General features: G+C 46.1%; 1 protein-coding gene across 1 annotated transcript in view; it reads right to left on the bottom strand.

Annotated features, from left to right (window-relative positions):
- Positions 1 to 26,065, bottom strand: part of SLC24A3 (solute carrier family 24 member 3) — a 111,122-nt gene that overhangs the window by 12,565 nt on the left and 72,492 nt on the right. The window contains 9 exon segments of the mRNA XM_066316688.1: positions 402 to 568; positions 2,136 to 2,409; positions 2,974 to 3,134; positions 5,640 to 5,729; positions 5,732 to 5,772; positions 7,323 to 7,376; positions 8,925 to 8,950; positions 13,667 to 13,741; positions 25,633 to 25,736. Of these exon segments, the coding sequence (XP_066172785.1) occupies positions 402 to 568; positions 2,136 to 2,409; positions 2,974 to 3,134; positions 5,640 to 5,729; positions 5,732 to 5,772; positions 7,323 to 7,376; positions 8,925 to 8,950; positions 13,667 to 13,741; positions 25,633 to 25,736 (992 nt within the window).

Below are 26,065 nucleotides of genomic sequence, written 5' to 3'. Positions count from 1 at the left end.
TGTCACGCTATTGTTCATGCTGAGTTCAAAGTGATATCATTCACAACTCCATGTCTCTTGAGCTTGCTTACTCCAAGAGAATGAAAAGTTATTGCGGCCAGACTGTCACTCAGCTCTCCTCACACTATCCTGCAGGACTGGGAGACATTCGACTGTGGCAGCTGGAGTTGTTGCCTAATGTAAGAATCTGGATGAAATTACAGCCCTAAGTGAAGTTCAAAGGCCATGACTACCAGCTGCTAATTTTCTTCCCTGAGAGTAGACAGGTCAAACAGACATAAAAGCAAGCCTAAGGTTTCTCACTTGAAAATTCAGGTGTGTAGAACCTCCTATGCATCTCTCTAGAAACCCCCTCGTGTTGCTTCTCCCAAGCAGTGGTTTCCAGGTTAGTTGGTACATACCATCCACACCATCACGTAAGAAAAAGCTGCAATCCACAGGGTAGAAGAAGCAAAGGTGACCATGAACCATTTTTCCAAGTGGGGTTTGTTACAGTTGGGCACTGTGAAGTACAGGACAAAACTCAAGGGCCACGTGAAGACCCATTTCAACATTTCTATCTTGCCAGCTGCCAAACAACAAAACAAAGGGAAACAATCACAAGTCGTGTCAGCTGTATTTCAGAACGCTATTATTTTGTTAACATGTGCAACCAAGATACCAGGGACACCTCAGCCTGTTATGCCAGTGTGCCATTCTTTGTTCAGAAGATTATGATGTGATGGCAGATAGAGGGCAGAGACAAGCACAGGAATACAAAGGGCCTCCCTGAGAGTTTAATGGGTCAGACCACATATGTTCCCTCTCCTCCTCAGTCAAGTTCTTACAGAAACCACATAAAATTCAAGTCTAAGAAAGAGCTCTGATCTACCTTCAATCACCTAACGGGCACAGAAAAGATGGAGGCAGGCCCTTTACAAGGGAATTATGAAATTCCTTGCACAAGGGAATTACAAAAGCCAATGGACTCAACTTTCAAGAAGGGAAATTCAGAATAGATGCTACATCAAGTTGTGCATTTTCTCTTTTTTTCCTACTGTGGAGGTGGTCAAACATTGGAACAGGTACCCAAAAGTCTGTGGATGTCCATCCTTATAGATAATCAAAACTCAGCTGGACAGAGGCTTGGAGGGCCTGCTCTGAGCAGGGGTTGGAACCAGAGATCTCCAGAGCTCCTTGCCAGCCTTTCACATACTATGAAAGTCCGTCCATAGGACACCTAAACTACCCTCTTTAAGGCTCAGGTCTTTTCCTCACTCAGACTACAGAAATGCTGTTTAGTGAGACCTGAACAGGAGTTCCCAAAACTGTATCTTGCCTGTAAAGGGCAGGTCCAGTCCCTACAGTATTCCAGTATGTCTGCAACACAGCAGATCTTGCCAGTTACAGCAACTGCGACTCAAAGATGGGACAGGGACACATTATGACCACCCCAGAACCAGAGCCCTGATGTGGTAAGAGGCACCAGGCTGAAAGGAGATCTCCATCCTCTAAGTGCTCAGCAGCCTGAGGCACATGTCCCTCCTCATGAGTCATGCAGCTGCTTTGACTTTCTAAGGCCTCCGTAGAGAACAAGAAGCACTGTAGCAGTGCTTAGTGCACAGCAGGAAAGCAGAGGCACCCAGGACCACCCTGTGTCTCTGCCCCACATCAGCATCATCAGCGCCTTGCCCACATTAGCACTGCACTATTCAATCAAGGTAAGACCACAGCTCACCTCCCATCAAAGGTATGTCCTAGCCATGGACACATTTGACCTTCGCTCAGCTCCTTGGCAGCAGCCCAGCCACCCTCAGCTTTCTCCACAGTGAGCAGAGATCCATCTCTCCAGGAGGTGAACCAAATTTTGGGGGCAGAACGCACCCTGTGGAGATGGCTGCACCTCCCCTGTGACTGCAATAGCAGCACAGGGCCAAAACAGGAGCTGAAGCAGAGGTGTGCCCATCCCCAGGGGCCTGTACCCTGAGAGGTTCCTACTGCTTCCCAGTTTTCCATTTCTATTATGTGTGACCAGGAGCCTCACTGCAAAGTGAAAGCTGATGCAAACTCTCAGAGACACTTCTACCTCTATATGCGTCCGCAATGCTTTCCAGCATATCCAAACAAACACCACACAAACACAGGGAGCTTCTTACTTGGTAGGTCAAAAGGTGTATATGGCCCTTCATGGTCATCATCATCATCATCATCTTCTTCCTCTTCCTCGTCGTTTTCATTGTTCTCATTATCCTCGTTCTCATTCTTGTTCCCGGCCTCAGCCACATCCTCATCCCGCCGCATGCCGTTCACCCCGCGCTCAGCCGAGTTGCTGGGGCCTGTTCCATTCTCCACCACGTGCTTGATGGGGATTTTGATTGCTACTTCTGACTCACCGTTGGTGTAAGTCCTGCTGTTGATTAGCCTCTGTCTCTGTAGATGAAGGCAAAGTCTTGTTGAAATATAAGACTTTTTAAAATTTGAGACTTTTTAAGCGAAAGGGAAGAACAGAGAAAGAGAGATGTGTAGAATTCTTCAAAAATTTCTCTTTAAAAGCAAAATGAATGAATTTCAACAGATAGAACATCATGCTTCTTTGCAGACCACTAGATAAATCTCTCACAAACAACTTTTACAAGAGAAGGTCTAGTGGCTGTGGAATAGACTGCAGGAGTACTCCAAGACCAGTGACACACTAAGTGCAGTCTCAGGGTAGTACCATATTATTAAAGAGATTATTACACAGATCTATGCAGGGGGCACCTCCTGTGAGCAACAGCTACATGTAACATAATTGCATAACAGCCTCTGCTAAAATCTCCACAGGCACAGAGAGCAAGGGATGATTTACTGAAATCAGTGTCAGAAGGATAAAATCTGGGAGAGCGCTATCAGGGATCCAGAAGAAATACCAGACTTGCATTTCAAGCCAAACACTGCTACAGGAAAAGGCAAATTCAGAAGGAGAAGGGCAGGTGGGGGAGATAAAAGACACACCTCATTAATTAACATGCGGCTGGCCATGGAGAGACGTGTTTTGGGAGGGAAATGGCTGGTTATCATGATCCGGAGCCCAGCCTCGGAAAATGAAAGCTGGTGTGGGTAAGCAGAGAGCAGCTCATCAACCATGATCACTGAGGCTTTACGGTGGAAATTTCCTGCAGCCAAGGAACAAAAACAAATTGAGACCTTCTTCCAGCAGTCTCTCCCTCTGCTCTGTGTGGCTCTAAGAAGAATAAACCCATGGGTTCCAGAAGTTCTCTGTAAGAACCATTCCTTCAGCTACATCATTCAAAACAGGCCTCATCTGTCCTTGATTGCTGCCTTCTACACACCTTTTATTCCTGTTTACAAACAAATTGTCAACATGGTACCACCACTCATGCTCCTTACAGAGAGCCAAACCTGCTCTGCACAGATCATCACACTGCTTCAACAGCAGCTATCCCACCAAGGCAGCTACTGCCAGTTGTAACCTGCACTTCTGTGAGGATATTGTCATCATCCATCACTAACTGTGTTCCTGCAAGGTACCAACACAAATGAAAAGAAGGTTCCTGCACCCAGGCCTTGCAGCTCACAGCTGGGAACTGCTGCCAAACCCAGCAGCAAGTGTAGGTGCCAGAGCAATCCACAGTGTGGGAGCAAAGGCACGGGGAGACAGAGCCAATCCCTGGATCATGCTCCCACTGGGGCACAGTGCCGATGCCCACTGCCTCTGGGGTTCATCCTTCCCGCACCTGGATGACACCTTGGGCTGTGAATTCTGTGCCAGGACTGGGACTTGGCAGCAGGGAAACCTGAGGCCTTACCCAACACACTTCTGAACAGGTTTATTCAAACCAGTGTTAAACACTGGCAAATGTTATGTGGATTATCATTTTTAACAATCACTTCTAGTCTTAGAGAAGACTATCTCCTCGGCCTTTATATTACTTTTTTTCCCTACTAAGACTTCCATGGAATAGGGTAGATATGTGATCTCCTCTGTATGAAAAAAAAAAAAAATACAAACCAACAACAAAAAACAACCAGACAGCTTTTCCTTGTGAGTTTTTCCACACTGGCACCTGTTAAACGGCACCTGGAAGAACTGCCAAAACTAGAGATCTTCCTGTTTCAGATTATTTGGTCCTCTGTTCAGAGAAGGCTTCAGAAAAGGCTTCAGAAGGCAAACAGTGTCTTAAACCAGCGACTCCACAGCAAGAGGTGCTGTTGGTGGCCCTGTGCTGACTGGGACACAAAGCAGCACCACTTGCCTTCCCAGGCCTCCCATGGCCCAGTGGCAAGGAAATACAGGAACAATCTGCAAGGAGATGATGCAATCCTTTCATCTTCCTTCCTTGGCCAGTGCGAGTAACCACGAGTGTCCAAATCAACAGTTACCAGCAGAGTATGCAAAAACCCCTTGTGGGAACATTTAAACAAAACCCCACAATCAGAACTAACCCTGAGGCCACTGGGTAAAGTTGGATGTACAAGGATGTAAAGTTTGTGCTCACTGAGTTTTCCCAGTCTAGCTGGTACAGAACTGCCAGCACAGTTCTGCTGTGGAGATCTCCAGGTGACAGAGAGCCATCCCCAGGAAAGCAGCTTCCCCAAATCAGAGTGCACAGCACTGCTGACAGTCACCCCTCTGCAACAGGCCTGTAACTGAGAGCTGGCAGACTCCAACATTTGCTGCTGCAAATAAACCCCACTATGCCTCTCAAGCCCCGTTTGCAGGAAAAGAGACCTTTTTTGGTTGGTTGGTTGGTTGGGTTTTTTTGATAGACTAGCTAACAAAAGAGACAGACCATCAGTGGTCAGAGACCAGGACTGATGTTGACAAGATGGAGCTTCTTCTCAGACTAAGTCAGTGTCTCAGAGAAAAGGGAGGTGTTATTTCTGAGGACAGGTACATATACATCCCAAGCAGATACTGCACATGCTTGTTGATTGTTTTAAAGACAAAATAAATCCAATGTGAGTACAGTTTAGGACATCCTTGCAAATACAGACATTGAACTACTGCTGCTGAGTTACAGGACTGGGAAAAATTTTTTTTGTGCTGAAGAAACACAACCATTTTTTTTACATGATCATGACTAAAGTCAAACTGGAACAGATTTCAGCCAAAGTGAAATAACCTTAAAGACTACTTACATGGAAAAGTTGGGCATGGTAAAGCCAGCATGTGCAGTAAGAGTACAGTACCCAGACCCACACAGAATCCCTGCTCTCCCTTCAGTGGGGGTAAAGTGTGCACTGGTCTAAAAAGGGCCTTTTTTCTTCTTCAGTTGATGTCCCTTTGGAGTGGAGTTAAATTTAACTAGAGATGCTGTAAATGGGCAACGTCAGTGCAGACTAACAGTGCCCACAGGAGGACTTAAAATGGCTGTAACAGCTGAGAAAAGCAGCCTCTGGGCTTGAAGGAGTCCTACAGCCAAGCAGTTGTCCAGCAGCGAGAATCAGCCACAGGAGACCTCAGCCACCTCCAGCGGCACAGGCTATGGTGGCCAGGATCACCACGCCATGCCCCCCATCTAGGAGAGGGGTTCCAAAAGGGCCACCTGCCCCCTCCTATTTGGTGGCTTACAAGACAGCAGCAGTTCCCACCGTGTAAGCAGGGAGAGAACACCCAGAATGATGCAAGCAAAAGGGTGACTTACTGGAACAGTTACCTTTCTTTAATAACACCACTGTGGCATCGCAGTTGCTGGTGTCGTCCATTTCTGTGTTACTTGCTAAACCATTCACCATATTGGCAGAGTTTTTGTCTTCCTCTCAAAGCAGTGATGTATGGTTGAGTTGTACCTGCACAAATGAAACAAACTCAGGATGTACCTTTACTTCTTGATAGTCTTCCTTTCCTAGCCTTGTATCCTGTGCAACACAGCTAAGAAAGGGAAGAAAACTCCTCTGGATTTAAGGGATATCCCAGAGCTCCAGCTAAATTGCACATCACACAATCTCTCTGTACCCAGAAGGCTAGGAAAGATAGAAGCCATGGATCTTAACCGACATCCATGTTTATGTGTTAGGTGTGATGAATATTCTGTATCGTGAGTAATCTTTGCTTGTCATCATCCAAGTATATTTTTATCACATAATCACACCTGAGTATAAGCATTATTTAACTGTGAGAACTCAACACAGAAACACAACACCTTATGCTAGATTCACCTCAACTTTGGCAGGGATGGGGAATAATCCTTGCTTCTTGGAGCATCCGAGAGCTGACGCAAATATGAACCAAGGCTCTCTCCATGACACTCAAAGGCAAGTACAGACCCCTATAAACACCCAGCAGAGGTCCCTAACTAGCGTGACAACCTTTCAAGTTATATCCAAACACGTCTGAAAAGCCTGTTCACATTATAATATTGTTTTTAGAAAAAAAAAAAATTGCACACACTACAACTGTCTTGCTGATCAGTTAATTGCTCCAAGAGTGCAGCTATCCTCCACATGAAAATTTTGAATTATTAGATTAATTCTGACTTGTGCTCCCTTCAGCCAGCCTGAGTGTTTTGCTGTTTTCACTGAGAATTGCTCTCACAGTACTTACTCTACTCATCAATTCAAAACAAATCTCTAGTCTTACTTGTAGAGACAAAACCACTGGTGTGCTTGGCAGCTGGTAGGTTTTGTTGAATGTTCCAGTTTGAATCTGGGTTTCCTTTCTACTGGCTTTTGAAAACAAGACAGGAGGAGAGGAACCAAACAGCAGAACAGACCAGTTTTACTCTCAAGAACTTGTGCGAAGATGTCACACAGGCCAGATGCTCAGAAAATCACTGCCGACCGTGCTGTAGTTTTATCACGGGTCTCCAGGCAAGCAAGAACTGCTGCAGAGCTTTTCACCCATGAAAAATAGACTGGAATCTCACTCCTGCTTATTTCCAAGTCGGGATGCTAAAGTGAAGTCAGAAGAGACTGTTTTGGTGGCACTTGTAGATGGATCCAGGCCTCTGCTCTGCCACAGGTCTGCTGCATTAGCCTTGGTCAGTTCACACAGAACAAGATCCATAGAGCACAGATTCACAGGATAGTTTAAGTTATAAAAACTTCCACAACCATCAAGTCCAATGTTAATTCAGCACTGCCAAGCCCACCACTAAGCCATGTCCCTAAGCACCGTATCTACACATCTTTTAAACCCCTTCAGGGATGGTGATTCCACCACTGGCCTGGGCAGCCAGTTCCTGCACCTCAGAACCCTTTAGGCGTAGAAATTTTCCCTAAGAGCCATGCTAAACCTCCCCTGGCAGAACTGGAGGCTTCTTCTTCTTGTAAGGGCTAGGTGAGGCAAGGGGAGCAGCAAGCCTTAAAATTTAGATAAGCTGAGGGCACATTTGACTTACTTCATTATAAAGATGTAGATGACGTACATCAGCACTAAGACTAAGGACTCCCACCTGGAAACAAGAGCAACACATAAACTCATCAGAGTAGGGCATGGCATCAGTGGCCTCTGTTCAGCCATTCCCTCATCTGCTATGCCGCAAGTGTGCAGAAAGGCTTGACCCTCCTGGGCTGCCTTAACATTCCTCTGTAAAAAAGGAACGCAGAAAGAAATGGCTCATACATCCAGGCATGACTCCTCCTTTGTTTTCTTGACTTCTGTGATTTTACTTGGCCAAACTGACCTGTCAGTTAAGAACAAGTGACAAAACCCAGGAATTCAGTAAGCAAATGGCACACCCAAGGACCACCAACACTTCTGTGAGGACAATAACCATGGGATGTGGCCAAGGGAGGGGAGCAGCCACTCTGCTCTGCCTGCAGGGGTTTAGAGCAGGATGCTGGCCTTTGTAAAGCCCATAGTGCTAAGGCAATCCGAGCAAGGGGCAGCTACTCTCCTGCTACAGCTGCTCCATGAGGACTCAGAATGCAGCACGCAGGAGTTCAAACTGCTGATTAGATACTGACAGGTTTTTCCCTCTGCTGTTTCTGTGTCAAACTAATGGAACAATGAAATTTGTATGAAAACAAATTACAGTATGACTTTTACAGCTTGTTTCTAGGTAATCTTTTTCACTGTCCAAAATGCTGTCCAAAATCCCCATGGCAAACTGCTAGTCTTTGTGGAAATCATCCATTATCAATCTACTGTATGCTAAACTCATGGAACATTTTCTCTACAAGGATTTGAGATATTGCACTAACTATTATCAGTGTCTCATTCCCTCCTTCTGAAGATTCAACACTCAGCTTTTGAGTATTTTTTTTTACGAGCACAGTTAAATACAACTGGTCCTCGAGTGAATTTCTGTTTAAAAAACCATACAAAAATCATCAAAGAAAACCAGGTCATTGCCAAGAATGGGTGTTTGAAATCTGCCTTTGAAACGGGCAAGAGCCAGTCAGGGAAAACACCAGCCCAAGCAGCCTGACGCTCCTCAGTGCTTGTAATCCAAATAATACCAGCTGGGAGTGACACCAAAGCCAACACTGCCACCTCCGCTGTCACCTCCAGGTGTCACCACATCACCTCTGGGATGTGCTGGAAACAAAACCATGAGACCAATGCAACTGCAAAGTATCTGCAACTCTCCTAGACAACTATAAGGCACTTTAACACATGAATAGGGACTTTTATTTTTTTTGAAACATTCATTAAAATATGAAAAATCCAACTATACACCTGCTTGTGACTGCTTGGGTGGCCCCTTCTGGCACATCCACAGCTCTGCTGAGCACACTGTCACCCCCAGGCTGCTGCAGGGGATGCAGAGGGCACTGATTGCTGCTGCTGTACCAGGAACAGTCTGATTCTCCTGGGCTTTCTTCCCTAGCTCAAAAAATTAGATATTCTAGCCCATCTTGTGCTGATGTTTGTCACACAGCAGCAAATAGCTGCCCTGCAGAAGTTTTTAGCTTTCTTCTTCTCTCCTCATAAACACTAATTACGGCAGTTTTTGTGGTATAACCAGAAAAAATGAAAAGAAAAGGGATTCACTTACCAGGAAACTCTTTCGTCATAAATAAACTGTGGAGAAAAGATTTTAAAATAGCATGTTATACACCAAACCACAGTTGAAAACAGCTCATCACCTGAGGCAGGGGATAGAGTAAAGCAAGCCAGGGCTCATGACAGTGGCATTAAGCTCAGATGTATTTTGGCACGGCCCTCCTGCCCAGCCTTTGACTTTCTCCAGCCTTTGTTTCTCTCATCTAGTCAAGGCAAACAGGTACTCCTTCCCAAATGCCACTGGATCCTTGTGAAGCAGTTAGACGGAAGGCAACGGTGAGCCAGGGACAGGGCTGCACCACTCTGACCCACGCTGCTGTCTCACTGCACATGGTCTCCTCCCCACTAGCTCCCAGCCGGACGCCAAGTGACCCACCCACAGATCCACAGCAAGCTCCACAGCTGCTGCAACGTCCTGCTGGGCCCGGGGTGTTCTTCCCATCGGCTCAGCGCGACCACCACCCCAGCTGACTGTAGCTACTGTGACAGCTCCTTTGGCACACCTGCTGATGGGCAGGGCACTGTGGCTTCCCCAGCAGTGCTTTGCAGCCTCCTCCCTGAGGGAAGGACCATCACCATGGCGAGAGGCGTGAGGGAAGGTGTGAGAGGGGAGGACCAGAGCCATGGTGAGGGGTATGAGGGAAGGATAAGCCGCCTAGGTGAGGAGTGTCATGGGAGAACCAGCAACATGGCAAGGGCTGTGAAGGAAGCAGCAGCATGTCCTGGGTTGTAGTTTAGGATATATTCTATCGCCATCTTCAGTTAATGGCCCATCAATGCCTTGTGCATTACTCCCGGAGGGAGTTCTCTCTCTTTAATGGGCCATCAAGGACCCACTGTGTGACTCATCAGCCCATTGTGAGATGCCCCGCCCACGGGGAGGAGCCAAGCATTCTCACCTGGATATAAGATGGGATTTGGGACAGTAGAAGCAGCCCTCACCCACTGGATTCCCAGAGGACTGGAGCTACCAGACCTTTCTACGAGATCACTGCTTCAGGAAGACCACCTCGCCTGGACTGCTTCTTTCACCCTGCTCAGGGTGTATTCTGACTCTGTCAGTGGTTTTTCTTTTTGTATTGTTACATTTATTTTATTTTATTTTTTCCCTTTTCTTCACATTAAATTGTATTTTCTGACTTAGACCCTCTCACTTGGTTCGTTTTCAAACCCCAACACAGCACCACGGCAAAGGGTGAGGGAAGGGCCTGCACTGGCAGTGGCTGAAGGCTCACACCAGCAATAGCTGAAGGCTCACACCAGCAATAGCTGAAGGCTCACACCGGCAGGTGGCTGCCATCCTCCGTGCCCAGGCCCTTTCCCTGGCTGTGCTCCGCCAGCCCTGCTGCTCCTGGTGCCTCTGGTTCTCTCCCACCGCAGTGGGACGGCTGCAGAGGGGACCTGCAGTGCTGATGCCTCCGCAGGAGGCTGCAGCTGGGGTCAGACGCAGCCCTCGTGGCCTCAGCGACAGGCTGTGGTCCATTGGGCCCTTCCAAAGCACCAGCAGGGAAATGCATGCCCACGCCAGGGATTACAGATCCACAGCTGTGCCCCAGGGACAAAGGAGGGAAAAGGAACGAGGCCCTAAAAGCACAGTGAACACTTCCCCTTGGCCATATGAGCCGTAAATAGCAACTCCTGTGTGACAGCTGGCACGAAGCAAGAGCTACACTGGTTACTGGAAGAAAACACGACCACAAAATATTGTAAATTACAGTTCCCAGTCACCATGATCTAATCTGACAAGGTATGTTTTAGGTTACAATGATTTGGTGTGATGGGACGTGACAGCATGTGCATTGACTTCTGTGAGTCAAAATAGCACCCATCTCAATTTTGCCACTAGTGACTCTGACCATGTCCCTTCAAGTTAAGGATACACAGGCATCTTTTTCCTTTCAAGAGAATAAGGAGTGAGTAACTTGCCAAACTCTACAAGACAAGGTAGCATTGTAATATTAAGTTTAAAAAGAAATCATAGGGCTGAATCAAGATGAATTAAAAAGGGTAAATGTGGTTTATCCACTTCTAACCTCTATGGTTTAGAGTTCACTCTCATCAAATGGTGGGGAGCAGCAAACAGCTGCTCTATTTCTTACAACAGTACTGTACTTCCTTTTCTAGTGCAAATGGAGACAAAGTCATATTGATTTACCCAGCACAGTATCAAGCTCTTTAAAATTGCTGTATCTCAGCATTGGAAGGAACACATTTGTTTCCCCTCAAGTGTATTTATGATTAGTAAAGATACCAGTGGAGTGCAACTTTTAACACAGCACCACAGCCTATTGTTTAAAACACCATGAGAACAAATTTCTACAAACAATATAATTCTTCAAGATTGATGACTCTATTCTAGCTGCAGAGAAGTCTCAATGCTGTCATATGGAAAAATGATCCCTGCATACAGAGCACTGAAGTATCTTCTAAAAGGAGCACACAAATCTAATGAAGGGGGAACCACAGGCAGGTTACACTGTGCTCTGCACAGAGCCCGTGGCTCATCTCCCACCTGAGCCATGGGAGACTGGAGAGTCAGAATTTGAGGAACAATGTCCTCCCATCTCAATTTGATTCTGTCTTAAAAGGATCGGAAAAATTAGAGACATTGGGAAGCCAGGGGTTCCTGGGTGAGTGGAGGGAAGGAGAAACTTCTTAAACTGAAGCAGTGTTTGATTCTGAAAGGAGAAATTCTCATCTGCTATCAACTAGGGACCAATATTGCATACAAAAGGGTTGGTACATCAGCTAGCAGGAAGCTAAACCTTTAAACACTTAAAATGTTTTCCCTTCCTCCCACCTTTCTCTGCTTTTCCCTAATAGGTGTTCAATCTTTTGCAATGATTATTGTTATGGAGTAACATAGAAAGAAACCTGGGATGTGCTCCACCTCTCTCAAGCCAAATTAGCCAGGTAGTGCTGTAACACATGAATAAAAATTCTAGCAATGCCTTCAAGCCTCCACTAATGCCTGGAGCTGCATTATCCTGCCACCCTAGCTGCCTGGAGGGCCTTGAACTCTTCCACTGATAAGATGAGCAGAAGAGTGGGCATACAGCTAGAGAGAGGCTAACTCAAGGCTTAGGGAAAAAAATAACCATATCCTGGTAGTATGGGGTACACTTCCAAAAAAAACGGACTTCTGCAGCTCTGTAATTATGAAGAAGAGCTTTTACAGAAATAAAGTATAGGAGAGGAGTCTTAGGGGTAACAGAGATGTCTGTTCCACAAGCCACACAACTTCCTCACGACACAAAAATAGTAGATAGGAATTTCAGAGGTGCACTTCTTCACAAAAGAGTGGAGAATTGTTCTCCACATCCTGATGCACCTGACAGGGATGAACCAGCCAGGAAAAAACCCGCCTTGCTTATAGAATTTAAAACTGATGACAGAGTGAACAGATTTACAACTTGTCTGCCTCCATGCAGTACATGAAATGTCCAATCCAAGCACCAGGAGGCCAGATGCCAGGCAGATGCCCATATCTGTGCTTCCTGTGGAGTGACCTAAGAGAATGCCTGCTGGATGTCTCTTAAGCTTGTGCAATGGAATTCACTACAATTAGTATGTTGGCTCTGTTTGTTGTTTAGCAACACTTTTTGATATGAGGTTACTGTCAAGCTGTCAAAATAAAAAAACAACAACAACAAAGTTTTTTGTTTTGCAGCTCATTGCTAATAATTAAGTAGAGAAATTATTTTTCACCAGGTACAAAATGGCTGGCCTTGCAGTATGGGGAATGAAAGTACCAACAGGTTGAGAATGATACCCTGTTTGGGATGAGGCAGACAGAGGCCTTTGCAACTACAGAGTATGCCTGGAAACATGGGCTTGAGCAGGAGAAAACAAACCAAACCCAACTGTTGAAACACACTCACCAAAATAACCCAGACTGCAGAAATGCAAGTGGCTCTCTTCTGACTCTAAAGTCCCCTTCTCACTTACATATGGAAGTTAACCTCACAAAATCACTCCTCCTGTCTTAGGAAATCTAGGGTACTAGGCTAGGCTGGGGGGCGGGGGGAAAAGAAGTGCAATTGCTACCTGAAAACTCAGTTTTTACATTTCCTGGCATTGTTTGGTATTGGTTGCAAAGGTAATGCTAAACTGACAGCAGTGTCTATATCTAACACTCGTGCCAACAATTTTTTTTCACTGAATAGTGCAATTCTGAGAGATCTGGAGCATTTTCCAAGCTTGATGAAAACCAGGATAGGCACAGCACTAAAGAACTGCTGAAAGTAGTCTTCGTTTGAGGACATGCTGTCAGCATGCACTGAACCTGTGCCTATTATGTGTGGAAAGACTAACCTCAACGTTTTATAGTAGCTGTTCAGCAGCTCTCTTCTCTGGGCACAAGCGCTGCCCCCTTACAGGTTAGTGACATGTTTTTTATGAAGTATGAAGGCCACTGCCAGGAGAGCACTAACCCACCCACTGCTGCCCAGGGGCTCAGAACATGGGTTTAGCACTGTACCCCATGTCTGCACTGGGCCACCATGCCTGGCCCCAGCTATCCCTTTGGCTGTCTGGACACTCCTCCAACCTCCTGCCCCCGGGCCACGCTTCCCAGCAGAACTGGGGAGACCACGAGCAGTTTTTCACAGGCAGAAATCCCCATGAGTGCTCCAGCTGTGAGCTCAGCTACAAGACACTGATGCCATGCCAGGTTCCCTTTACAGGTGGCAGTAGACACAGGCTCCCACAGATGAAGAACCTTCAAAAACTTACCACGATGAGTGCAACAACAGACAGCGTGTAGTAGATTGAATCTCTCAAGAGACTCCACGACGACAGTGCAACGACCTGGAGTAAGAGGCAAAGAGAGGGTATCAGCCAGGCCCTTGCCAGCACGACTGCCACACCAGCAGTGTGTACCCAGGTTCCGCCTGTCACTCTGTGGGAGCTGTCCCCACGCCTGCTGGGACTCAAGGAAGACGCCCAAGACAGGAAACACTGTCTGCTGCTGCTGAGGGAGCAACTGCAAGGGAAACAGGAATGGCCATATCTGGAGTATCTGCAGACTCAGCTGTCCCCCACGTTGGGCTTGTGTCCGCAAGGAGTCTGTGAGTGGTGCTGCTTTACAGGAAAGGAGGGGCTCAGGCTTTACCAGAAAAACCACACTGATGAGCATTACTACAGCTCTGCATGCATCTACACAGGTTTTGGGACAAACGCTCAAGTCAGTGCTCCAGCAAAGTGTTACAAACAATACCCAGGAATTTGTACGCAATGGAGAATAAAACGGGATCACTGTGCAGTTCATGTCACTTGACACCTTCCAAAGCCACAGAAATGAGGAAGACTTCTCACTGCAGACTGCACGAGCCTGCAATTCAGATCTTAAAAGAAAATATCAGTGAATTAATTAATCTTTAGGTTCATTAACAGTATTCAAAAGGACAGATTAAAACAGTCATGTGGAGGTAACATCTTCAATATGATTCTATTTTTTGCCGCTCTACCTCAGTAGAAGCTTCTCCTCAAATCTTATTCCCATATTTCCCATTTCTGGACTGCATTTCAAACACTCTGGGTCACATCCTTCAAAGGTGTAAAGCTGAAGGAGGAAGATGGGAGATGGTTCATTTACAATGATTTGGATCTGAACATATACATGAATTTTCTGACTGCCCCCTCCTGTCATGCTTGTGCATGAATTCAGTCACGTGAACAGTAACTTCATTTTCAGTTCTATTGCAGTGTTAGCAAAAAGAGTTTCCCAAACTTCTCTTCATATTATCTCTTACAATATTGGAATTTTCCAAAACTGCTAATGAAACAAATGCTGTAAAAAGATACTGACCATTACACCTAAAAAATCTATACAGTCTCTTAGTAGCATGGCTTTCTAAAAAATTGATGCAATTTATGCCCAGTGTAAAGCCTCTTTATGCAACCATTTACATGTTAGAAACTCCTACCTGAAGCAAAAAAGCAGGCTTTTAAAGCCCTTGGGTCAAACCAGATTTCTACCAGCTGACAATGCATTTCAAGGCATAGACATAGATGAATGGAGATGCTTTCTGATGGAAATTTCCAAATGTAGGAACATGGAGTTGGGTTCATAATTCTATTCAGAGATCCTCAATTAAATCTCACATTTTACATCAGCGTGCTCTTCATTCTGATTGATCAAATTTTGCAAGAGAGTTTATAGAACAATTTGACATTATTCCACTCAGCTTTCAGGATGCTGCTTAAGGCCCTCTGCATTTGCCTCAGCATGAATGCTGTCAGGGATTTTACAGCTGTAAACTTCAGCTCTGCACAGAGAAGTCACATTTTTGGAGCAAAGGACAGCCCCACAAGAAGAGGCTCTGTCTCATAATCTCTGTCCCTGGCCTAAGGGGTGTCACCACACCACACCACACAGCACACCTGTAAAAGCAAGGTGTTCCACCAACAAGGAGTCAAGGTCGTCTTCCTCCCGTTCTTTGATATTCTACAATGATCTTGAAGGTGCAGGACAATGTTTTTCCAAAGAATTTTCCTCAGACACCTGAATGAGCACAGTAAGATTCAGATGCTTAAATGCAGCCTTCTAGCAGGGACCTACTGCTCAGAACTGACACACCAAGATCCTGTGGAAATCACAAGGACTCTTGTACTGATTCCAGGTCAGACTGAAGGGAACATGCTCACGCCTGGCACCTGCACAGGCTGCTCACATTTCACAGACACTTGACTGGGTCAGACATCTTTAGGGCCCAAGTCACCTAGGTGAAGTTTCTGAACCATTTGATCCAGGTGATAGAGGGAAGCCCATGCATTAAGGCAACCGTGCACTGAGGGTGAAAGGAGCTCATGAGCACTGAGGGCAATGGCAGCACGCAGCCTGCTGGTCAGAACCACATCCTGAGGCAGAACTACTGAGCTCCAGAAAGCCTAAATTGTGCCTTGCTGCTACCAAGAATCCACATAAATCTTAATATTGCTGGAAACCACTTAAATTACAGATCAGCAAGGCAGAAAAGAAATCAGGGAAGCAATCAGCTTGGGTAAAAACTTGATCAAATTTGAGTTTTGAATCAGCAATACTGTCATACTGTAAACCAACAGTGAGCTGGTCCTGCAGAAGCTGAGCATAAAGAGGCAGCAGTAGAACCACTGATTGTCAGTCTGTGACATTTCTTCCTTTTGAAGTGAGTACCTGAAATCCAAACCCCAGACAAGTGCCTCTTAGCTGTCCCTTGACCACTCAGTGGGGATTGAACCCAGTTCCTCTCAGCTGAAAAGAAGAGCTCTGAAGTCCAGGCTTGAATGAAAGCATCCTCTGATGGCTCCACACAAGACACACTGAGCCTGCTCCCCTGCATGCCACAGCATCACTCCTAGGGGTAAATTTACCCATAATAGGTTCCTGGTTTCTCACAGGTAACCTTCACCCTGCAAAATCCTACATATAACATTGACTACTCAGAATGCTTACTTCCCTTTTTGATGGTCTGGAGAGAAGAAAAATCAAGATTTTCTCTTGCTTGATTTCTGAGGTTTGCAACTCCTGAAGTCATGGCCCTATGCAGCACACACCATCTCCTCCACCTAGCACACATGTGGAGATCAGGCACCAGAGGGAAAATCTCCTAAAATCAGGCACTGGTTTCTGCTGTCTGAAGCACTGAAGTTGGCTCAGGCACCCAGGACCTCAGTGGCAATATGCCTCATGGCTCATCCTGGGACTTTACCATTTATCCTCTGTAAAACTGGCCCTTCTTTCTTTTCCAAATTGTTTCTCTGCTCTTAGCAGCATGGAAGCTCTTCTCCCATCCAGGAGATGTCCATCCATCACCAGAGGCCACTCAGCTGGCTGTTTTCCAGCCTGCTCTGCCCACAATGGCAATGGGCCTGAGATGGAGCAAGTGTGGCAGAACAGGGTTGCTGCTCCCTCAGCAAGGACATCTGTGCTCCTGCTGCAGGAGTCCAGAGGCGTGTGCACTCCTGAGCATTCTGGCTGCTAAACTTCCAGGGAAAGCATGTAATCACATCCATGTTCTTGAGGGATCTTCTTCACTCCAAACTGTTTTGGGAGTTTTCCTCATCTCATGGCCAGTTCTTTGCTTGACATTCTTGAGCACTGATCAACTACTAACACTGCTGAGAAATTCTAGGCTTTGGAAGCAATCTCCCTAATCTTGTTTCTCTGTTACCCTCTGGCACAGAAGGTCTAGATTTTTAGGTATTAAGAGCTAATCACCTAATTTGCTGATGTGGAGAGGCAGGAACGCTTGGACAAGGGTGTCAAAAGATTAGACTCAATCCCTGCAAGCAATTAGCCTTAATTGTCTAATGGAGGTCAACAGAGATGTGCCAGCAGTGAATCCACCACTGTCAAAAGGCATCCAGAAGCAGAGAACCTGGGTCAGACTTCATGCTGCCCCTCTTTGACGGGGACTGCACAGAAGCAATTAGAGAAGCCCTCACCCCGCCCCAGCAGATGCTGGTGTGTGCCGCCTGACAAAGCTGCTGCTCACTGTGATCCCTTTCAAGCCCCCTGGCCCACAACAGCCCGCCAGCAGTGTGCTGTGTCAGCCCTCTGGGTCAGCTGCAGCCAGACATGTGGTGGAACCTCCTCACATGCTGCTCCTGCTTTGCAGGAGCTGCCCTCAGAGCCAAGGAGGGGCCTTCTGAAGCCTGCTGGGGTCTCCTCCAGAAGGGGCTGTGCTCCTGACACTACTGTTCTGCAAACCCTCAATGCAATTTCCAATCAGCCCCATGATAACACAGCAGGATATCATGCCAAAGCAAGAGAAACAACCAACTGTTGGCCACTGCTACAGGAAGCAGTGAACTCAGGTGGAGGTCTGAGACAGATTTTCAGGGAATCAGGCTGGCCATAGGTTGCAGTTAATCCATGTCTTATGCATTCAGAATTATACAAAAATAAAAAGGGCTCTACCTCAGGTATCAGGGCACAAGCTCTGCTTTTAAACTTTCCAGCTGATTATTTTTCTCATCTCAGGTAATTCTAAGGACCTGGCCACCTGCCTGCTCATTCTCACTGGTCACAGCATCAGTGAAGGATCACAAATTAATGGGAGAGTGTGACAGTGCCTTACTTGTATTCATCTTTACATTAAATTAGGCTGTAGATCCACCTGTGGCTGTCAGCAAGAAGCCATTGCAGAGCCTCTGCACCTTTCCTGGGAGACACACACAGGACTTGGTATGGTTTGGAGAGTGGTGAGTTCCTGGCAGCACTTTCGACAAATCCATAATTCAGACAGAGAATCAGCCAAGCAGGTCCAACATGATCTCAGAGGCACCATCTCCCAGCACAGCAGGAATCCTGATCCCACAGCCTCTCCTGGCAGACTGAACCACTCTGTCACAGCAGACCTTTTAGACAGATTTCTGCATGGAAAGCCACTGCTTTCCTGCGCAAAGCCCCAGGAGAGCCAGCAGGCAGTCAGCATCAGCCAGAGGCCCCTGTGCTGGGACTGAGAGCAGGATGTCCTGAACTAAGTGACACTCTCTCTATACCCCATGGTCATGTTTGAATATCCCAGGACACTACAAGTATCCAGCTCAGTCTCTAGACCATAATTTTGGCCAAAGACCCCAGGATCCCATGATGCAGCATTTGGGCTTGCTTGAGGCTTTGACCAATACTAACCACAACTCCCAGCTTCAGCAAAGCATCAAATACGAGCACAGGTCAGGCCAAAGGAAAATACAGGCCTTAAAATATCCGTCTCTGTCAGACAATGAAAACAGCCATGATCTAAAGGACTGCTGTGTGGAAAGCCTCCTTCCAATTACCAGCCCCCTAATTCCACCTCTGGCTTGCCACTATCTGCAGAGCTCAGTTGTCACTCTGGCACCCAGTCCATACACTGTGCACCAACTCCATCTATTCTCATTAATTCCCCAAGAATATTTGCCTTTTTAAGCCTCTCTTGATATTTTCATAACTACCACAGCAATCTGTCTATATGACATCCTCAGAATGGAAACAGTGGACACTTTCCAAACCCCAGGATAAAGCCAGAAATATTTCCCTGCTCAACTGGCAGTCATAATCATCCGTGAGTTATTTGGACCAGCATGTCTCTTTAGCTCAGACTTCCACAGTGGTGAGGCAGCAGGACCCCAAGGCCTCTGCTGGGCCACAAGATTCACAGCAGAATTCAAGGACAGCTGTAGATAGGAAGGCATGCACAGATTAAACATCTCCCAGTCTCTTCAGACTGGCCAGTCCTTGCTAGAAGTAAAAAACAGATTTTATGATCTCCTTTGCTTTTACACTATAAATGATTTGAGAAAAAAAAAAAAAAACAACCTTCAAATGTACATCCACAGTATTGATCTATGTGTCAATTTTGACAGAGAAAACTTTACTTAAAATGGTGATGGTATTTTGTGGCAATTAGGAAGTAGCCTTGGTTTGACACTGGTAGGAATCCGTTTGCAACTCTTCTGATTGCCTTGGGGACCATCTCTGTATTAATGGCACCTCTCTATCCTGAAGCTCCATCCACACCTCTCTGTCCCAGCTGCAGTCTTAGCACAGAGTGCCTAATGTTCCACAGCATCCTGCCAGCATGCCCCTCTGCTTTTTCTGTACCTGGGCTTTTACACACCACAGCCAGGCCAGCAGCTTCAGGTAACTACTGCAGTTGGACTTATTAGTCTGTCCCACGTCTGCAACACAGCCCTGTCAGTGAAAGACCAGGCTCATGGTCACTATAAAATGCTGCCAGCATCAAACCCCAATGTGCCCTGGGCTGTGAGAGCAGTGATCAGTCCCAACAGCTGGTATTAAGTTCTCCTTAAACTATTTCCCCAGAGTTTTATATGTTTTCCACTGATGGTCACAGACCAATGAAGAAAAAGCGACAGCATTCCAGTTCTCCTCTTTTAAAACTCCTCCATATTCAAGGAGAAGAAAATTAAAAAGCTCATGAATGAAATCATAAAGCCAAAACTCCGTAATAATGGCTACAGTCTGACTTGTGAGTGAAATTAATGCTTAAAAGATTGAGGCATGCAAGCTGGCTGATTGGCAGAAGCAGGATAATACAGATTACACAAGTCCCAGTTGCTCCATTAAAAAAAAAAATCCTACCAGACTATTAAACTCTGTTTAGTGTCCTTATCAATATGCCTGACAGTATTTCTCAGGCGTGTTTTCCACTGACATAACCCATGGCAGCTGCTAATTCCTACAGGTGCCTCAGCTGGTACATGGCTTCTGTGACCTGGACAAGAGGAGAGCCTGCTGAATTTAGTTTACTTCCTGAGGCTAAAGAATCCCACCGGAAAAGGAGGCAGGTCAGACAGTCAGTGTAGTCTTTTTCTGCTCCAGTATGTTAAGGAGCGATACCTCGCTGTCCACCAGACCCCTTGACAAAACCAGTAACTGGAAGAACACCTGTGGCACAACCCAGCATTCCTGGCCTCCTGCTCCACCCAGAGAAGCTTGTCTATTTCTGGGGAAACGTAAAACAGAGAAACGTGGACTCAACAGAAAAACAGAGCAGTTAAATACTAATTAACAAATCAAGCCATGCACATTCAAAATTACACGGTAATGCTGGAGTGACTTGCAACTCACAGTTATACTGCTCTCACATAAGCACTTCTCACCGTCCCCTGCAACACTGCAAAATGCTGTGGGGCCAGTGTTGGGAGAGGACAGAGAGTGACAGGATGGCAAAGAGAGAGCAGCAGAGCTGAAAAAAACAAGATGAATCTGGATCGGAGAATGTCCAAAACCGAACAAACTTTGCTTGTGCTGGCTTGAATGAGAGCTGAATGAAGCAAGGACTGCTTACGAGAACGCTGTGTCCTTGCTGCCAAGGATGGTGAGAGGGCAGGGAAGGAGGGGAGAGCTTGAGAAGCACAAACATGAGTGTGGGAGAAGACAGGACAGAGCAACCAAGACCTGGAGGGGACTCCAGGCTAAGGTCAAGCTCCGCATGCACAGCTGGCTTGCAAGCATGCAAAAAGCCCAATACAATCCATCACAGTGCAGACAGCAGCCTCCTCACTGCTTATCCAGCACGTGTCTCCGTGAATGTTGCAGGACTAATGTCTGAAGGGCTGCATCTGCTGCCATTCCATTCTCCCTCAGTGTTCCCTTACCTCCTCATTCCCCCTTTGCCAGAAGGAAGCAAAGCAGACACAGCGGCTAAAAAACAACAGTTGGGTTGTGTGCCTTAGCAGTTGCCTACCTGCAACTTGTGGCCCTGGTGTAAGGACATAGGAGGAAACAGCTGCAGACACTCCCAACCTGCACTGCACAGGCAGGGGGGTGATGAGGACAGCTCCGAACATATTTCTCTATACTGAAACCACCTACAGCTTAGAAGTGGCATCTACAACCTGGATGAAATAAGAGCAACCTTCTTCTGGGTATGAGTGCCATGCAGAATATTTCACCAGACTGCAAGAAGAAAGCAGGAGGAGCTTCTAAGGCTTACTGTCACAGGCAGTGAGTGGGCAGCATTCACTGTCCACGGGAAAACCTGAGCTCTCTCTCCAAACATGCCTTGGTCAAACACCTCAACACACACCAGCCATAAAGCTCCTCAGCTTCTACAGAGGCCCAGTTTAAGGTGTATTTGAAAGCCCTGATTTTCAGAGTGTGGATGCTAGTTCAGAAAATCCAGCCTTTAGGGGATGGTTTTCATCTGGCCATTAAATACACGGGCAGCCTTGCACCATCGCTTTTTTAATCTCTCCAGTTCTAAATCTCTGGAGATGAAAACAATGGAAAATATTTCCCTGGCTGCAGAGCAGACTCCTGTACCTCAAAAGGTGCCTCCTTGGCAGGGTAACATTAGCCAGGAGAAGTCAGGCCAAGGAGAGGTAGAGCAGAAGAGTGAGGAGAGGAGAAGGAATCAAACCCACTGGAAGGAAGCTGGATGCTCAAAAGGCAGCTATGGGTGGATGCATGACCCAAGGGAGGAATCTGCTGAAAGCTTTTCTCTCAAGCCTGGAGGGGGAGTGAGGAGAAGGAACACCATCACACTGGCAAGAGCAACCACTAAATGTTAGGAGATGTAATTAAGTCATTTGCTTAGTTCCAGAAAAGAACAGCCCTAGAGATGAGGGCAGGAGGCAGGACAGAGGCATTCTGTGTGGTGCCCTGTGGAAGGACGTGGGAATGAGAAGAAGAGGGGGTCATATGGCTGAAGGAGCTGAATGCTCCCAAGCAGAGCTGGACTGTGCAGAGACTGATGTGGCCACTGAAACCAAGGCCAGTCCAGCAAGGAAAGCCCTATGGAGCAGCGAGAGCAGCACCTGGAGCCAGGACCCACAAGCATGCCACAGAATGCTATGCATCAGAGGAAAGAGCAGGCCTGTGCCAGCTCTAATTGGCCTCTAAAATGACAAGTTATTCTTTTTAATTTAATTTCTCTGTGCTTTGTTTTCCCATCTTTAAAATATCTCTTCATCTCACAGAGGTTTGGGGAAAATTAATTTACTGCTCATCAACTGCTCAGATACAATAGCCACAAGATGGGCAGAAGTTCAAGAGGAAATTAATAATTCTGCCTTTGGAACAGGGCTTAAATAGAGCCTGGTAAGTAAGGCAGAAGGGCACAGAGTGAACAATAAAAGAAAACAAAATTCTGAATAGTTGCTCATGAAGTGAGCAAAGCCCATTCTGTGTGCAGAGGAAGGCAGGAATCCCACGAAGAACCTGGCAAGGGTTAATAATAGTAATAATGCACACGCACTGGAGGGGGGCAAATTAAGGGTGTACAGGTGTCCTGGGGTGACCATGATGCCTCTGCATCCCCAGTCATCTGTTCTGTGTGTGCTGTAGGTTGTGTTCTGTACCGTTAGGAGTGGTTCTGAGGGTGAGCTGGGAAGAAGACGCGTGCAGTTTGTTTTGAAAAGTGTTCACTCCTCCACATTCCTTTTTTCCTTCTTCCTCAGGACTGTGTGTTTGTCAGATACACAGAGAGAGGCCAGGGAGAGGTTTTTTTCCTTTTAGTTAGTTTAGCTAGCTGAGGCAAAGAAGTTTCCTGGAGTCTTGTTTTTCTTTTTTTTCTTGGGGTTGTTTAAATCTGCTCTGGACTGAAAACCCAGAGAAGGATTGGGATCTGGCATCAGAAGGACTGGGGCCTGGACCTTGGCATTTTCCAGCACCAAAGAGACTGGGACTGATAAAGGACTGAGAGACAGCTGAGCTAACTCCTGGCAAGAACTTCCTCAGTTTTGCCATCTCTCTTTGGAGCAGCGAGAGGTTTTATTGCTTAATTTTTTTTTTCATTCCTCATGCTCGTGGGCATTTTGTTTGTTAAATAAATAGTTTTTTCCACTTTTTCTCTGAGGAAATTCTTTTTCCCGGATCAGCTGGGGGGAGGGGCCGTTTGAGTTTGCTCCCCAGAGGAACCCCATTCAGAGGTTTCCTCCCAAATTTGCCCTACACCAGGACAACAGGAAATCCTCATACTGGTATTTTCTAATTTTTCAGTGTTTGACTTTCAACCCTAACAATGCTCTTTCAATGCCTTTTTAAGGTGTCCAGTATTGCACAGAGGCATGGGCACGTTCCCCTTCTCCTGTTCCAGCAGTGGGATGCTTGTTCTGATTTATCTTGAAAAGTGTCCACATACAGCCAGTAAAGGCTTGGAAGAATAAACAATTAGGGCTGGTGCTCAAGCAAATGCACACCAGCTTTTTGAGCCTGTGCATTTGTTTCTTCTTCTAAACATGATGCACATAACCAAACCCAGTCTTTTCTTGGGCCGAAGAACAATGCATTCAATACAGCACACACAAACTACAACCTAATTTAAAAATAAAACATATCCTGGAGAGAGCTGGACAGTATTTTACTATTCAACTGTTTACCAGTCAAAAAAACCCACAAAAAAACACCAAACCAAAGAAGCTTTCTAAAAGAGTGCTGCTGGAAATGCAGCAGAAGGCCCCTGCAGCTCTGAGCTTTGGGATTCCCAGCCCACAGGCAATACATCTGAAAATCTGAGGGCTCTAGCTGCTCAGTCCACAGGTCTGAGCCCAAAGGAAAAACCTCAGAGCACGGAAAGCATCTTTGACCAACAACCATCCCCCAGGCTCACCTGGCAACTCCCTACTGAGATCCAGGTCCCCAGCAGAAGAGCAGTCTCACCAACAACCAAATTTACCACCTATGTTAGTGTCTCTGTAGAGACACTGTTGACAATTAAGCCAAATTCCTATTCATGTTAACACAAAACAAATCATGAATCACATCACTAAAAGGGAATGACTTTTTGGTGAAAGGCTGGGAGTGGGAAACAATGAAAAGCATAAACTGATCCAGAGTTTTATCTAAAGCATTGGAATTACTGACAGTGAAATTTCTTATTTGCTCACTAAAATTACCGTTCCACATGGTGACGTCAATCATTTCAGTGCTTACCCACCCTCTGGGAGTTAGACTGCAGCAAAGAGAGGTTATGTGACTTGACAAAGCCACACACAAATCACCGGCAGAGTCTCAAGGAAAACCAAGATGGGGCAAAGCAGCGGAAATCTCAACCCTTGGCTTGAAAGACATGCACAGACCACACTTATGGTGACTTGAACTTCCGAAAGCAACTATGGCTGGAAGGCTGAAGACGGCTGAAGACGTTTACAAGAGCATTTTGGCTGTGATTTATCCTTCTGAAACAACAGTCTCCCACCTGTAAATGGCCTCTCGAGAAGACTGACATTCTATGTCACGCCTTTTCCACAGCAAGCTGTGATTTTGTAGTCATTTTTTAAGCAGGTTTGAGGCATGCAATCAATACTGTGGAGAGGAAAAATCAGAATTTGTCCCCCACCATCATTAACTGCTAGACAGTTAATCACCTTCATTTGCATGAAAAAAGCAGCCTGAGAAGGAAGCCCTATTGATGACAGGAGAACACCTCTGGGGAACAGAGCCTCGTGCCCTGCCGATGTTTGGTCATTAAAAATTTACCTCAATTAACTGGGTTTTCACGGTAAGAGATACAGCAGAACCACTGACACATCGAGCATTTGTAGCTGCCAGCTGCATGTTCCATGCAAATCAGGACTCACGGGTGGTTAAAAAGTACTGCTGTGACCTTATAATGAGGCCTCCTCACACGAAAAATGTTCCCCTTCAGCCTGTGGAAGTTCACTGCCAATGAAAACAGAACTGGATCACAAGGAAAACCCCATCTCTCTGCATGCTTTCCCAGGCTAACCAAGGTCTCTTCTCAGTTCTTACTCCATCGCCCTGTGCTGCTAACATGACCCTGGCTTCTCCTCTTTACAAATAAGTCTGCATAGTAACACAACAAAGAACATTCGTAAGATTGTTAAAATACCTGGCATGTTGGTGAGTACAAAGGTAAAAGCAGATTCAGGTGTTTAATTATACAGTCAATCATGTCTGCAATTCAGACAGCAGCTCGCATCTCACAACTTAATTACTTTAATTTCAGATGAATAGTTTGTGTTGTCACAAGCAGTTTGACAGGCTGGAGAACAGTCACAAACAACACTAGAAACAAACAACCTGAGTTTATTTCTCTGCCCACCCACACACCCTGGGCAGCTCAAAATGCCCAAGCTGACATTTGCTGCTCTGTTTTTCATTTCAAAAATGCAGGAGGAATAGCACAGGGCCCTATTAAAAACAACAAGGCCAGAGAAATTTGTGCCAAGGTTGTGAACCTGGCATCTGATTTTGCAGTACAAGGGTGAAGCAAGAACTGTAAGGAATCATTAACTGCTCTTACCTGTCCTGCAAAAAGCCCACACACACCAATAATACAGAGGATGTTGAATACAGCTGAGCCCACGATGGTTCCAACGCCTACGTCTCCTTTTGTGATAAAAACACCTGAAAAACAAGTTCAGGAGAACCTGTGTAAATGGGAAAGAGCTGAGTTTTTTCACATAAAATTGCAGATCTCACATCCCATTAATGAATCTAAAGGCAGGCACTACTTCTGCCACTTTTTCTCATATTTAATAGCACAAACTGCAGAGAGCTGCTTTCTGAGGGGACCTGGATGGATGGTGTGATGGAAACCAAGCACCACAGACACATCCAAGTTATTAACTTCCTGGTCTTGTGACCCAACATTATGGCAATACATAGCACAAAACACTGCAAGCTCGTGACAGCAGCTGGTGGGACACAAATCTACAGGAAACGGTCTCCCCATA

The sequence above is a fragment of the Sylvia atricapilla genome, chromosome 3, assembly GCF_009819655.1.
Source record: "Sylvia atricapilla isolate bSylAtr1 chromosome 3, bSylAtr1.pri, whole genome shotgun sequence".
NCBI lineage: Eukaryota > Metazoa > Chordata > Aves > Passeriformes > Sylviidae > Sylvia > Sylvia atricapilla.
Note: the sequence above shows the minus strand (reverse complement) of the source record. Positions and strands in the feature narration are given on the sequence as shown.